The sequence below is a fragment of the Chaetodon trifascialis genome, chromosome 6 (genome assembly GCF_039877785.1).
Source record: "Chaetodon trifascialis isolate fChaTrf1 chromosome 6, fChaTrf1.hap1, whole genome shotgun sequence".
NCBI classification, from domain to species: domain Eukaryota; kingdom Metazoa; phylum Chordata; class Actinopteri; order Chaetodontiformes; family Chaetodontidae; genus Chaetodon; species Chaetodon trifascialis.
In genome coordinates, this window is record NC_092061.1 from 14,324,066 (window position 1) to 14,338,821 (window position 14,756).

The 14,756-nt window shown below is 43.3% G+C and overlaps 1 protein-coding gene across 2 annotated transcripts in view; it reads right to left on the reverse strand.

The window, feature by feature from the left end:
* Positions 1-14,756, reverse strand: part of msh3 (mutS homolog 3 (E. coli)) — a 40,750-nt gene that overhangs the window by 19,796 nt on the left and 6,198 nt on the right. For both annotated transcript variants that reach the window (XM_070964426.1, XM_070964427.1), the window contains exons 9-19: positions 13,722-13,831; positions 13,429-13,543; positions 12,898-12,982; positions 11,460-11,569; positions 7,332-7,464; positions 5,525-5,712; positions 4,415-4,583; positions 3,963-4,027; positions 1,484-1,600; positions 1,157-1,264; positions 39-153 (exon numbers count right to left, since the gene is read on the reverse strand). In XM_070964426.1, the coding sequence (XP_070820527.1) occupies positions 39-153; positions 1,157-1,264; positions 1,484-1,600; positions 3,963-4,027; positions 4,415-4,583; positions 5,525-5,712; positions 7,332-7,464; positions 11,460-11,569; positions 12,898-12,982; positions 13,429-13,543; positions 13,722-13,831 (1,315 nt within the window). The remainder of the gene's footprint in view (positions 1-38; positions 154-1,156; positions 1,265-1,483; positions 1,601-3,962; positions 4,028-4,414; positions 4,584-5,524; positions 5,713-7,331; positions 7,465-11,459; positions 11,570-12,897; positions 12,983-13,428; positions 13,544-13,721; positions 13,832-14,756) is intronic.

Sequence of the window (14,756 nt, forward strand, 5' to 3'; positions counted from 1 at the left end):
GTGTGTGCGTGCGTGCGTGCGTGCGTGTGTGTGTCTACCTGTAATTCGGTGAGGTTGGGCACATACTGGTTGTTTTCCCCCATCAGTAAGTCAATGGCGGGATGTCTGCCGTCCTTGATCATTATCTGACACTGACTTTCAAACACCTCTGGCCTGAACACAGACAACACACTCAGTAACTTACGTGCACACACACACATGCACACAATTAAAGAAAACACATTCACACAGGAACATACATACATGTCCAGAGATTGTAATGAACAGTGATACCATGTGACCTGAAACTGAATCCCATTCTAACCTCGTTCAATGTGATTTTTTTCTGTGTATATAATTCATCAACAGTTTTGCATTTTTGAGGAATGTGATTAAATACAATAAATCCCAGATCGGGGCCTGTTTCTACTCTTTATGCTAAGCTAACTGGCTGTTGGCTATAGCTTGATATTATCATACAGATATGAGTGGTACTGATCTCATCTAACATGTTGCAAAAAAGCAAATAAGTGCATTTCCCATAAAGGTTTAAACTACTCCTTTAAATAACACACAGCGACATGCACCAAAAGAGGAAGAGTGAGCGAATTAAAACGACCAATGGCAAAACAGAAGACGATGACTTCAAAAGAAGCAGTGGGTAGGATGAATTAAATGTCCAAATAGAGCAAAAAAGAGAAACTGCAGCGGGAAGACGTGGACGCATGTGCAGCGGAAAAAACAAAAATGGGTAGAAAAAGGCAATATAAAGGTGTGTGTGTGTGTGTGTGTGTGTGTGTGTGTGTGTGTGTGTGTGTGTGTGTGTGTGTCTGAGTGAGTGAGTGAGTGAGTGGGAGAGATGTTGGCGTTTTGGCTGAGCACGCTGCTGAGCCCAGTGCACACTCCCACACACAGCCTGTCTGAGACTATAGGACACGACACAGGACACCCCCCACACACACACACACACACACACACACACACACACACACACACACACACACACACACACACACACACACACACACACACACACACACACACACACACACACACACCACACACACAAACACAAACACAAACACAAACACACGCACACAATATCCGACATGCAAACATGAAGTAACAGACACGTGCATGCACGCTAATATTTACAGTCATCATGAGAGGACATCACCTGCAATAGTCCCCTTGTTTAGCCACCTCGACCAATGAAAAGAGACAGTCCATGGTTGCTAGGTGACTAATAGCCCTTTTCATGGTGTGATAGTGCTCCCCAAACTGACTAGGAGAGAGAGAGAGAGAGAGAGAGAGAGAGAGAGAGAGAGAGAGAGAGAGAGAGAGAGAGGAATTTTCAAGAATAAATTAAGGTAAGTGCATACTGTGTTCTGAGCAGACTGACAGTCTACTTGAGTAAAACACTAATTCTGGCAGGAGAGACAGACATGTTTTTAGCAGATTTTCTGTGTGTGTGTGTGTGTGTGTGTGTGTGTCTCTGTCATACTCCAGAAAATTGGTCCACTCCCTCTGGCTGTCCAGCAGCAGCTGCTCTCGGAGCTGCAGCAGCTTCTTGTAGCGCTCCACCAGGAAAGGAGAGTGATACCTGCTGACTGCCTTGGTGCTGCAGAAGGGATGAAGGAACAAGGAGGTGAAGTGGATGGGCGAGAAAAGAAATCACAGCAATCACTGTTGAAATAGAAGATACATACAGAGGATCAACCAGTGCTGGGTCTCGTTACCATCACCAGATGTGTATGTCCAAGGGTTGAGTGTCTTTGTCTCCTGTTTTAAATTTAATTGTTTTTTGAGGCCTAAAGAGGTAAAATCCTCTGACTTGAACCCATTGGAGGATCACATGGGATGGAACCAATACTAAATCACACATGGTGGGGACAGAAAACATCACCATTAGTAGTGGAGAGGCAGTTTTTCTGCTGAGTCCACTGTTTTCCACAAAGTGCACCAATACACAGTGTGTAGACACACACAGACAGCAGAGAGGCTACCAGGGACCAGGGCTGGATCCACCGAGCTGTCAATCCAAATGAACTTTCCTGCTGCGTTGACTGTAGCGGTACAGATCAGTGCAGGAGCTGCATCTGACTGGAACGTTCTTAATAACAAACTAATTTATTTACAATGAATATCTGACAAATGTTCCAGCACTAAAAACCCTTTCACCCCTCTTTCACCACCTGTTACCCCATCATGGTTCAGAGCTTCTCACAGGAGATCAGAAGCAACTCGCCACTTTCTGAAAACGGATGCTGTCTTTTCATCAGCAGCATTAATTGATGTTTTTAGAGACGTGCAGCTGAACAAGCTGAACCACACTGCCGATACATTATCACCTTATAAAGCTGCTGATGGGAACGTATTAGCAAACAGTTGCCGATTTACACATCCAGAAGACATGGAGAAATATTGGTAACCACATGGAGTCATGTTTCTGGCCAGCTGATGAATTAAAGTCCATTATTCACCCTCCTTCAGCTCTGTTTTACTCACCAGCAGCTCCTGAGGGAAATATCTGTCTCTTTAGCGGCTAAATGCTCCATTATTTCCCTCAGCTACTCGCTGTCTTTGTCTAACGCCTGTTTGATGCAGGCCTGGTAGTACACAGGTGTTTTTTTTGCCTGAAAACACCAGCCTGCCTCTGGAAACAAGGTTAAAGAGTGACATGAAAGTGAACCAAAAGAGTAAAGACGGTGAACATCGAACCAAAAAAAATTAGGTAAAAAAGGCTAACTGCTCCACAGAGGTGAGAGGACCTTCAGAGTCAGGTGATACATCTGCCAGCCAGTCAGACACATGCATTTTCATGGCTGTGAGACAACATACATTAATATAGTATTGACAACTCAATCTATCATTAATGTACTTTTTTCCATCAGTAATTTGCTTTCATCAGTGATTTATACCCCATTTAAACCTGGTATTGAAATGGAATCTGTCTCCAGATGTGCTATTCGGATAATTAACGATCCGATCTTGCCTTTGTGTTTAAACCTGGTATTTTTAATGCCTCACTGAGGTCGGATCTCGGTCCTCCAGAGCAAAACCCGCATGTGAGTAATATGAGGTGGTAGCAAATCAGCCCCACACTCCCTTAAAAAAAGTTTTGTGAGTCTTTGAGTTTAAGGAAACTTTGTGAGATGCTGTCTACCACAAACTCTTAATTATTTACCCCTTCTTGTAAATTAGGCAAATGTGATCCATTAATGCCTTTCTTAAGTAAAAAATGTACACCTTATGTTTGTATAAAAATATATATATATTGCATCAGTTTGGCCCGGCGTGCTGCAGCTACTGCAGGCTACTCTGTGACTACATAAATTAAAGGCCTTGTTAACAGCAGATCAGCTGCACAGATAAGTGCAGCTCAGTTATTTCTTACTGCATTGCTTTCATTTCCCGTCTGTATTGCTTTCATTTTCACACAGTTGTGTTGAACAACACATTTTTTGGCACAGAATAGATGTAGAAACAGAAATTAGAGGCCTGTCTCTTTCAGCCTTCTCAGTTGCTCGCTCTCTAAATGTGAACAGAAACCTATATTGTACGTTAGAGGAAAATATCTGTATGTTGTGTATGGATGACAGCAAGCTGTACAGATTGCATTTACATCTACTTCAGATCTGAACACAACATGAGCCAGACTATCTCCAGGCAGAGCCTATTATATTCCAATCACAACGCATTTTCAATTAACAACAACATGCTTTTTTCCAGAAACATGTCTGTGTACAGATCAGATTTTGATACCAGGTGTAAAAGGTCTTCAGGTCTCCTCAGATTCATGCAGATAAATCTCAAATGACACTTCAATAAATATAATTCTAACCAAAAGCAGAAAGCATTTTAGTCTGTTCAGATGTGATATTTAACACCATGGACCTTCTGTGCCACTTTGAGAAAGTGTTGGCAACTGTGACTGTGTGTGTGTTCGTCTGTGTGTGTGTGAGCTGCATCTGTGAGCTCACCTGCTGATTTTGACCCAGTCAGGTGGAACAGTGGACGACAGCGAGTTCTTCACCTCTATCAGAAACTGACGGCGGAGGAGGAAGAGGAGGAGGACTTTGACAAATAAGACCGCAGCAGACGGACAAAAGAATGTGTCACATTTGATTAAAACTGACACACTGATGCACACACTGATCCAAAAACACACGCAGAGACATCAGATCATCGCTGTGACTCAGACTTCCACTAAATCAGGACATCAATCTCCTCCCACCTGTCTTTCACTCTCAGGCACATGCACACACACACAGACACACACACACACACACACACACACACACACAGACACAGACACAGACACAGACACACACACACACACACACACACACACACACACACACACACACACACACACACACACACACACACACACACACACACACACACACACACACACACACACACACGGTACCTCCTGTCCAGAGACAGCCGTGTAGTCGAGTGCCGGGGCCTTCAGCGTCAGTCGGATTTCTTTGCGGTGGTCTTGAATCTCACTGATGACAGTCTGGATCTGCTCTCTCCTTTCCTGCAGCACCGGGAAGCCGGACAGATCCGAGAACAGCTCTGTCTTATTTCCCGACCTTCACAAACACAGAAAAACACAGTTCAGATGTGACAGCCGCTGGTAACATGTCACCGTGCACGTCTAAGCAGCCGAGAAGGGTCTTCGCTGTGCAGCTCCATGCCAGCTGCTGATCATACACTATGTGAAGTGACACCAGGCACCTCGCATTACCCACAACACTGCTTTGTATGTTACATTTTAAGGCCTAGTTTGTGTTACTGCGGTGTATTTTTATTATTTGATGTGAACTTGTTAAACTTTCAGCAACCCAACCAAATGAAATCCATCATAGAAGAGTCAAAGAGGTGTAGATCTGGTGGCTGTCGGATATATGTCCATTTGAAAACACACAAATATAACATGTGCAAGTACTCCTTTTCTTCATTTCAGGATACCATCACACAACACAGTGTGCAAGCTAAGCTAATTAGCAAGATAATCTACCCAAAGCTAACTGTATTATTCTGAAGTCTTCACTAGTGCTGGAAAAAAGACACAATGTTAAACAACAACAGTTTGATGCTCATTTTAAGTCAAAAATGATAAACTATTTATCAGTTCATTACAAAAAAAATCAATAGGTTAATCCATAAAGAAAGTAACTGTTAGTTGCAGGCCTGCAGTCCATATCTGCCAGACTGCAGTGAGTGTATACAGCAGAGCAATTGACGAATAATAAAATATTGATTTGACTGACCTTCTTCTTTTGTAATCAATAACAATGACAACTCAGACAACATCTCAAGACTCGAAACATGAACTGAGCAGAAAAGCTTTGCCAGCACTAAGATATCTACTTTAACAGTAAATCAGTTGTTTTTATGGAGATATCTCTACATTAACTCAATAATCCTGTAGCATTTTTTACTACAGTGCTTTTTATAAAGTACTTCTTGGTATTGCTGTTCATGCAAAAACTCAAAATGGGACCTCCCTCTCGTGCTGCCTTATACTCACTTAGCGGCCTTTTCATTGAGCACCTTGAGGAAGCTGTGGGCCGGAGCCAGCAGGTCAGGAGTGTCTAACAAGAGTCCACGGAGCAGCGCCGAGCTGACCTCTGATTGGACAGCTGGGAGCAAGGCCTGCAGTTCCAGCCCCAGGCGAGAGAGACTGCTACTGATGAGGTAAAACTCCTGCGTGGAGGACTGAAACACACACACAAACAGAGACACGTGATATGTGATGAAGAGTGAAGCTGCAACTGATGAGAAAGTGAAGGTCATTTATAAACCAGAGTTAAGAAATACCTTCTTCATTCTCCAGCAAGATGCAAATCATTTCTCTGTATTCCTTTGTGTGTGAGTGTGTGTGTGTGTGTGTGTGTGTGTGTGTGTGTGTGTGTGTGTGTGTGTGTGTGTGTGTGTGTGTGTGTGTGTGTGTGTGTGTGTGTGTGTGTGTGTGTGTGTGTGTGTGTGTGAGCTGTGTTACAGCAGGATTCTGTAAACCAGCGAGATTAGATCACTAAATCTCATCTGCACTGGATACAGAGGCCAACCTTAAAGAGCAAACATTTATCACAGCCAACACTGAGAGACGCCACTCATTAGCAGCAGCACAGACTGCTGAAGTCTCACAATAAGGCAGAAAATAAAACCTCACCTGTGAAAAAACAGATGTATTTACATTTATAGTCACTTCTGAATGAGGTGACTCTGGCTCAGTTATGAGCAAAGGCTGCCATCACTGTTCCACCACCAGTCTATTTGTGTTAACTTCGGCTCAGCTACTGTTTTTTTACTTCTTCGCGATCAATGTAGCAGCTTTAAAAATAGAACCACTGATCATTTAGGATGAAATCAAGTTAATGACAAATCAATGCTCCGCGTGGTAATACCTCTAAAACAGGTGATACTGTAGATCCCATTGACTTCACATTGCCATTAGTGATGTCACAGTATATTACCAAATCATGAAAGGTTAATGAGAGCCACACTGACGATGCTTGATGGTATCAATCACGTCGCAGCTGGAATGGTCCCTGCGTCGCTCTTTTATGAACAACACAGACAGCGACAGGAGACCATAAGCATGCCCTCCCTCCCATTATGTCAATGGAGCCATAGAGACACAGGCCATTACACACAAGCCCATTTATATACATATGGGCTAAATGACAATGAAGGCCTGTGTGTGTGCGTGTGTGTGTCTGTATTTAACAATATATGAAGGAGTTCAGAATTTGAACATGAAACCAGACAACAAGCTCAGCCCAGAGTGCCTCTCTCATCAGTGTAGCACACACACATGCAGAAACACACAGACACACGCACGCATACACACACAGACACACATGTGGGATGAAGCCTTCTGACATTTCAAAAATGGGTTTGATGGGAAATGAGATTGTGTCAGACAATCAGGTAAGTGCCACTGAGGCGACTGCTCCCTGTTGTTAATCAAGAAGCACGTCATAAAAGAGAGAGAGAGAGAGAGAAAGGTGGAGAGCAGAACAGAGAGAGAGAAAAATGTTTTTTATTTTTATGCAAAACAGCAGCAGAAGGAGGTGTTCTTTTTGTAGTTTTGACCATTTTTCAGCTGTGGCACTACACCCACAGACCTCAACTGTAAGTGTTGTCAGAACTGACAGGACTGATTACCAACTCTACAAAAATAAGACAAAGATATTATGCTTGGGGTGAGAGGTGTGTGTGTGTGTGTGTGTGTGTGTGTGTGTGTGTGTGTGTGTGTGTGTGTGTGGGTGTGGGTGTGGGTGTGGGTGTGGGTGTGTGTGGGTGTGGGTGTGGGTGTGTGTGGATAATTTTACCTTTTTGTGGTATATGCTGCAGATGCCTCTCTCCAGGTCAGGCAAATGTGACAGCAGAGATCTGATGGAATTTAGAGTGAGCGAGTGCAACTCCAGGATCTCCTGCACAGCATCCTGCCTCTCTGAGATGGACCTGTGGGTCCATGGATGAAAAGGAAAGAAGGAAGGAGAGAAAGGAGACAGGAATGAAAGAAGGCAAAGACTCAAAGAAATGAAAACCTTCAATCCCATCATCGGTAAGAAACCTGTCTTGAAGTGCACAAAAAGATGCTTTGGATTTGAAACAAACAGCTAATTAACTTCTTTACCATCTATGAAGGAAGGAAGGAAGGAAGTGATCACAGTGTCATCTTTATTAAGTTAAATCTCTTCAGTTTTTTTCTCATTAGTTTACAGTATCTTTGTTTTACTGGAGTATTAAGACGGGTGCATTAATTACAAAAGGTTACATTTTAGTGCTTTTTACAATGTAGCTATGTGAAACATGAAAGGCTCGATTATGAGGTGTTTAAAACCTGTAGACTGCTGACTCAAGACACAAAGGGAACAAATCCATTCTGTGAGCATCTGGAGAAAATGGACCGCAAAAGTCCAGTTTAGTTACGCATTAAGACGGACATCGAACTCACACTCATGCATGAGTGTTTGTGCCATGTGCTGCTGCACTGCGTATCTTGGAATTAATGTGCTTGAGTGTAATCTGGGTTTTACCGATGTTGATATTCTGTAGAGGAGCTATCTGGATAATCTGAGAGCAGTGCACAATCCACAGTTATAATCCCTGCACTGTGGGAGGGAGAGGGCCACCCACACACACATGCACAGAAACTACTCACACAATCAATATATGGATAATAAAACCACCCTGCAGAGAGCAGAACTGGAATAGTACTACACTGTTAAAAGTGAGAGGTTGTTTGTAGCAGAAGTGCTGTGAGTCAGTATCAGCGTTTTTATTTTAAGAGGTCGCCTCCAGAACACTTTTTATGTATTCTCGCCCTGCAGTGTTTCTGAAAAGAGGAGCGCCTGCTCTGCTGGCAGGAAAATAAGCAAGTGCTCACATTATGGGCTCCATCTCATATCCTCTCTAACAACACTGATTTATTTTATACGTTAGAGTGGAGAATTCCATTTACAATATTACTTCAAACATCAGAAGGAGACTTCTGCGTGAATCAACACCAATACTGACGAAGAGGAGCGCAGCGGTCATCCGCATGACCTCTGGGTCAAAGAGCAGGTCTCATAGTGGATGAGCACAGGACTGCTGAGTGCCAACGGCTGGGAGAGTCTGCCACTGACCTGCAGCTGATCCTTTTAAGAGCTGATATTTCCTGATCTGGACTTCATCCAGGGCTCACACAGGAAAGAAGGGACAAAGGAACTGACTTTACAAAGCAGAGCTCAATCAATCGGCAACATCAACCGATACGTATGTTTGATTAACTATACAAACGAAAGAATAAAGTTTGGATGCAGGGACAGCAAACTCTGAACTAACAGGAACTAGTTCCCCATGTGAAGACACGTGATTTTTCTAAAGCATGGTTCGCCATTTGGTTGTAGTTGACACAAATCTATTTTTCAGTGACATTTCTCATCATTTGGGAAACCGTTTCATGAGTTTAAGCCCTGGTTTCCACATTAATGACAGATTTCAAAGCACATTCGAAACTGATGTCTGGTTTTTCATAACCTCATGACTCAAGTTTACTTGACACTGCTATAATGTGTATGATAGATTCATTAAGTCCTCATTTGGGTTATTGTAGCTTAGATGGTGCAATTAGACTCTCTAGTCTAGTAGATAATGACACAAAAATTGTTAAAATCTTTAATCGGAAAATTGATGGCAGCTTGTAATAAAAGGTAAAGGTAAGATTGAGCCTGTGTGTGTGTGTGTGTGTGTGTGTGTGTGTGTGTGTGTGTGTGTGTGTGTGTGTGTGTGTGTGTGTGTGTGTGTGTGTGTGTGTGTGTGTGTGTGTGTGTGTGTACGCAGACACCTGTTGGTCCTCTTCCGAGACACAAAGGAGAAAGTAATGTTATTAGTAATTATTCTACTAATTTAATTCACTGTTTGGGCACCCCTGCTCTAAATGTCTGTTATTGTGAATAGCTAAGTGAAGAAATAAATTACCTAACTTCCAAACAGCTTAAGTTAAAATGACACATTTCTTCAATATTTTATGCAAGTTACAGTTTCATAACAACAAATAAGAGAAACGTGGCAGAAGAAAAGGTTGGGGCTCCCTGCATGGTCAGTGCTTTATAGTAACACCGGCTTTGATTCACAGCTTGTAAATGCTTTCTGCAGCCAGATAAGAGTTTTTCAATTGTTGCTTGGGGGATTTTTGCCCGTTCTTCCTTTCAAAAGGATTCTACTTCTGTGAGATTCTTGGGCCGTCTTGCGTGTGTTGCTCTTTTGAGGTTTATCCACAGATTTTCAATGATGAGGGCAAAACCTGCAAAACCTTCATCTTGCGTCTCGGGGGGTAGTCTATTGTGAATTTTGAGGTGTGTTTACGATCATTATCCTCCATTTTCTCCCAGAACTTGTTGGTATTTCATTGAATGCATTCTTCCCTCTACCAGTCAAATGTTCCCTGTGAATCTGAGTGCAACACAAACCCAATCCGTCATCAATCCGCGCCGGGCTACCTGAAAACACTCTGCTGGCTGAAAATTGAATTTTCATAGTGCTAGACAGCAGCTTAGAGGAGCCCATAGTTTCTGATTGTTAGGACAAAGATTGAAACTTTTGCATGCCACTGTAAAGGTATATACCATATACACTGTCCATATATAACAGAGGCTGTAACATGATTGCTATTATGACATATAAACCTACCAATTCACAATTAAGGGTGATATTTTGTTTTTTTCAAATGGAAGCATGAAACTTGTGGTGAACTTTAACAATTCTTTTGTAAATAAATTGGAAATAAAGAAAAGAATGAGAAAAACACCAATCTAGAGGGAGAGGGGGTAAAGCTGCACGCCTCTGACAGCAGCCCCTGCTTTTCTTCAGTTTGCGCCTCGTCTGCACTTCCGTTCAGTGTACTGACTTCAGCCTCTTTCTCAGGCCCCCCGGCCTGTTTGTCCAGAGACCAACTCGCTTCCACAGCGCAGAGATCAGCTGCATCCCGAGACATCCGGCTAACTTGAAAGGAAGAAACCTTGTTTGAGGACTACAGTCTGCTCAATGCCTTCATTTCTAGCTTGATCAGTTACAAAAGTCAGAACTGCGACACATTCTGTCAAAGCTGCCGTTGCGTCTCCTGCACGCCCAAGTGGGCGTGTTGTGAAGAGGTTATCACCCCGCCGCCTGTTGAGAGACGGCCGACTCAAGCCAAAGTCGCCATGCGGGAACCAAGATGCCAGAAAAAATCCAAGAGCTTCAGAGAGCTCCAGACGAGAGAAAGAGACACATCAGCTGGCCAAGCTGCTGCGTGGGCCTGAACACACCTGAGAGCCGTCCTCATAGAGAAGCAGCCATCACACAACAGGTGAAACAATACTTCTCCTGTGATGCTGGGTTGATGAGAAAGACTAACAGGGATACTTCAGATCAGCCATTAGGATTTCCCATCAATACAGCGAAGAGATCTAATCACTTCATATAAATTGTTTTGGCTGCTCGTGCCTCTCAGCTGCTGAACAGCGCCTTAAGTCTTATTTTATTGCTAAGACTTGAAGATTTCTTCCACGTGTTCTTTTGTGCAGACTTCAGTCATTCAATCATTTATTCATTAATTGTTCATCACTGTATTCTTTGTATTAATTCATGGAAGCATTTAGCGTATTAATGGTCACATTCATATTGTTAATTTAATGCAATCTGAGTTTTGTTATTTAATACGACTGCTGACTATTTCTACAGAGAGTGAGTGTAAATCAGCAAAATCTTCTTAGCAAAATAAGGTCATCTGCTGTAATTTAATATCTTTTCAGGCAAAATATGCTACACAGTCATGTGACTTCTGAAGTTCATTTACGCAAGTCACAAAGAAAGATGCTAATCCTCTATTTCATTCTTCAAAACTGCATAAATGATAAGAATAGAGAGAGGAGCCAGAGGCGCACAGTTCAGCACTGATAGTCAGGCTTCATCAGAGGGTCTGTACTCACTGCGGGTCTGTGAGGGGCTGGCTCACCCACTTCCTCATCAGTCTCCTCCCAAACGGAGTGCGAGTGTGGTCCAACACCCACAACAGACTGCCCTTCACACCACCATCTGTCTGCCATCAAAAGAACACACCAACACAAAACACATTGTACACATGTACATCACTCGAATGAGCCCCACGTGAGGAAGAAAAGAACATTATGAAGTGATAAACATGAGGTGAGCTTGACCTCCACACGTGACACACACGCCACGGCAGAAACATCCGAGAGACAACAGGTTAACTCTCCCATTTCACTTTTACAGTCCCACATGCAACTCTGACTGTAAACTGGTTTCTGAAAGTTGGATAACCTGACATAGAAAGTATTTGCTCTGGCACAGCGGCATAACATTTCTAGCTGGCCGGCTGTCAACACTGTTATGTGCTGAAAGCTTGCCAAAAATGGAAAACTCAAGCAAAGCAGGTCAGTCTGTCTCCTCCCCAGGCTTTTTTTTTTACTGAGGTGAATGTAACAAACATCGTATTCAAGCTTCTTAACTTTCGCTGCCGTGCATGTCTGTTCTCTTTAGCAATCTCCCTCCACTTTAGCGCTGTAGCCCGGGCAGTTGACTTCAGATTTGGACTTGAAGTCAGGCATAAGTCACGAAAATGAGGACTTATTATGAAGTGGCTATATCTATATTTTTGTGATGGTTTGCGCAGCAGCAGGCAGCTGTTTTCAGTGAAAAGCTCTCACTGAACACCACCTGCTCAGCATTAAACAGCTAAAAGTTAGCAACTAGCTGGTGAACATAGAGGAGCTTTTAGCAGCTGAAGAGTAAAAAACATAGCTAAATTTAACTCGCTAATGACAAGACTTAATAACTGAAACCAAAGAGATTTAAGTTTCACATTTTGACCTAAAATAATAAACAAGACAGAGAGTCTACAGTCATGCAAGTGGCTCTGTGAGACTGTACTGCCTCAGGCTAACATGCTGTCGTCTTCATGCTAACATGTTCGCAATGACAACGCTAACATGCTGATGTTCAGCAGGGTATAATGTTTACTGTTAGCGTGCTAGCATCTGCTCATTAGCGCTAAGCATTAAACTTGCTGACGCTGATGAGAATGTCAGTTTTCTCTGTATTCAGTCATAAACTAAAGTATTGGACATAGTGATATTTTAACATGATGACGGTGCTAAATGAAAAGCTAAGGGAATCACCAAAGTGATGGAAGTTCACCTTAAATTTGGTGGACATAAATGTCTGCACTAAATTTAAGGGCAAGCAATCCAAAATTGAGATATTTCACTCAAAAACACAAATGCCAACCTGATGGTGGCAGCAGAGGAAAAGTTCCCACTGTCGCTGTCCCACTATCATCCAGACAGACCTCACCCCTTCATCATGCTTGATGAGTGGCCATGACTGGCAGCTGAGATGTGCTTTTACCTGATTGTTGAGGATTTCCAGATTCCTGAGGGTGGCAGCGCTGAGGATCATACCCTCCGACGCACAGGACAGACGCCGAAATGAGCTGCATGGAGCACAAAATCAAAGTCCAGCTGTGGCAACAAATGATCAATGCATCTACTGCGAAGAGCATAAAAATGTGACGACTAGAAGTAAGAAAATCAAAATAATCCCATGACGGAAAACTTCCTGGCTTGTAAATGTTGAAGTTCAGCTCAAGATGCTGTATATGGGCAAAGGATGGGCAATAAGCTGAAGATGAATAATAGATTGTGGAATATTACAAGTCCTACAAGTCCAAGGTGTCATCTGTAAATGTTTTGTTCAAACAAAAGTAAAAACGCAAGGAGATTCAGTTGAAATTAGAAACTAAAAGTTTGAACCACTCATGCAATCACTATTTTTGCATGAAAAATTACAATTGACCAATTATCAAAACAGCTGACGACTCTCTGTCTGTCGATCGTAGCCTGTGTTGCTGAGTATGTGTGCACATTTGCTTACGTGTACCTTTCACTCCGAAGAACTCTCTCCAAGTTGAATTCTTGGAGGTAGTGGATGAGCGGCCCCAGACAACAGATCACTGGGCTCTCCAAGGACGCTACACTCGACAAAGAGCGAGAGCCTGGAGGACACAGACGCACAAACATGCCACAGTTTCCCAGATAAAACACAGCTATGAGTCACAGGCCCGCTCCTCAGACATATCCAGGGCTTTGCAGTTCAATGACTATCTTGGGCTCAGTGAGAGTACGTAAGGTAAAGGATTGAAAGAAAAGAGGCAAACAGTGGCACAAACACACCTTTCTCCTGGCTGTGGCAGTAAAACTCGGTGACTGTGTTCATTGCAGAGGCGAACTCAAACTGAGCGCTGTCCCTCTTCTCAACTCTCACTCGGTCATCAGCCTGAGCACTGGTGAGGAACAACATGGCAGCATTGATTCAAGTGGTTAGTGGTGCTTGTCACTGCACAGACCGGAGGAAACGCAACATCCGATATCTCATCATCTTCCTGTCTGTGAGGAGAAAATGACACACCGCAGCGCTGCGTGTTCCAGTCGTCCTGTCGTTCGACTCCGTGACACACACATGGACGCAAAGCTCAGTCACATACACACACACACACACACACACACAGTTTCCCTGCAGCTCCCCGTTGTGCCATCACACCTCCCTATTGCTCAGTTCACTCTCTCGGCATTGCTGCTTTCAAGGATTCAGTTGCTTTGTCCGCTCTGTTGTTGCCAGGGCAACCAAGGTAAACACGTGGCTGTGAACGCAGTGCTGGAGCATTTTCTTTCTTCCGTTTCCTACTGTAATGCTTATACACGCGCACACACACCTACAGAAGAGTCATCGTCTTTCCCTTCGGTCAATGATCGAACTGGGAGCAAAGATTGTATAAAAAAGTGATCAATAGGCCGCATATTGTGCAGTCAAACTACAATCATTAATCATTTTTCCTGTCAATTCAAGTAAATTATGAGGTTCACAAGAGCAGAGACAATTGCTGGTATTGATCCAGGGACAGAGGGGTGCAGGCAGAAAACCTGGCAGGACCCAGCATCTTTAGGAAGTCTCGCAGGAAGATGGACACTGACCAGAGGTTTGAGTTCTGCTCCTCACTCCAGTCCAAGTTAACGGGTTTTATTTCATTACGCTGCAGATGTGCAGGCTTGGGTGCTTCACGCAAAGAGGTGACGGACCAATTCTTTGTAAATCCGTTTTTTTTTCTTCAAATGCTCGAGCACCGTGATGGTGATAATCAATCAAAAGCAGGGATGGCTAAAGGCCAAGTCAGAGCTGCTGTGACCCAGAGATCAGAGGTTAATGTGCAC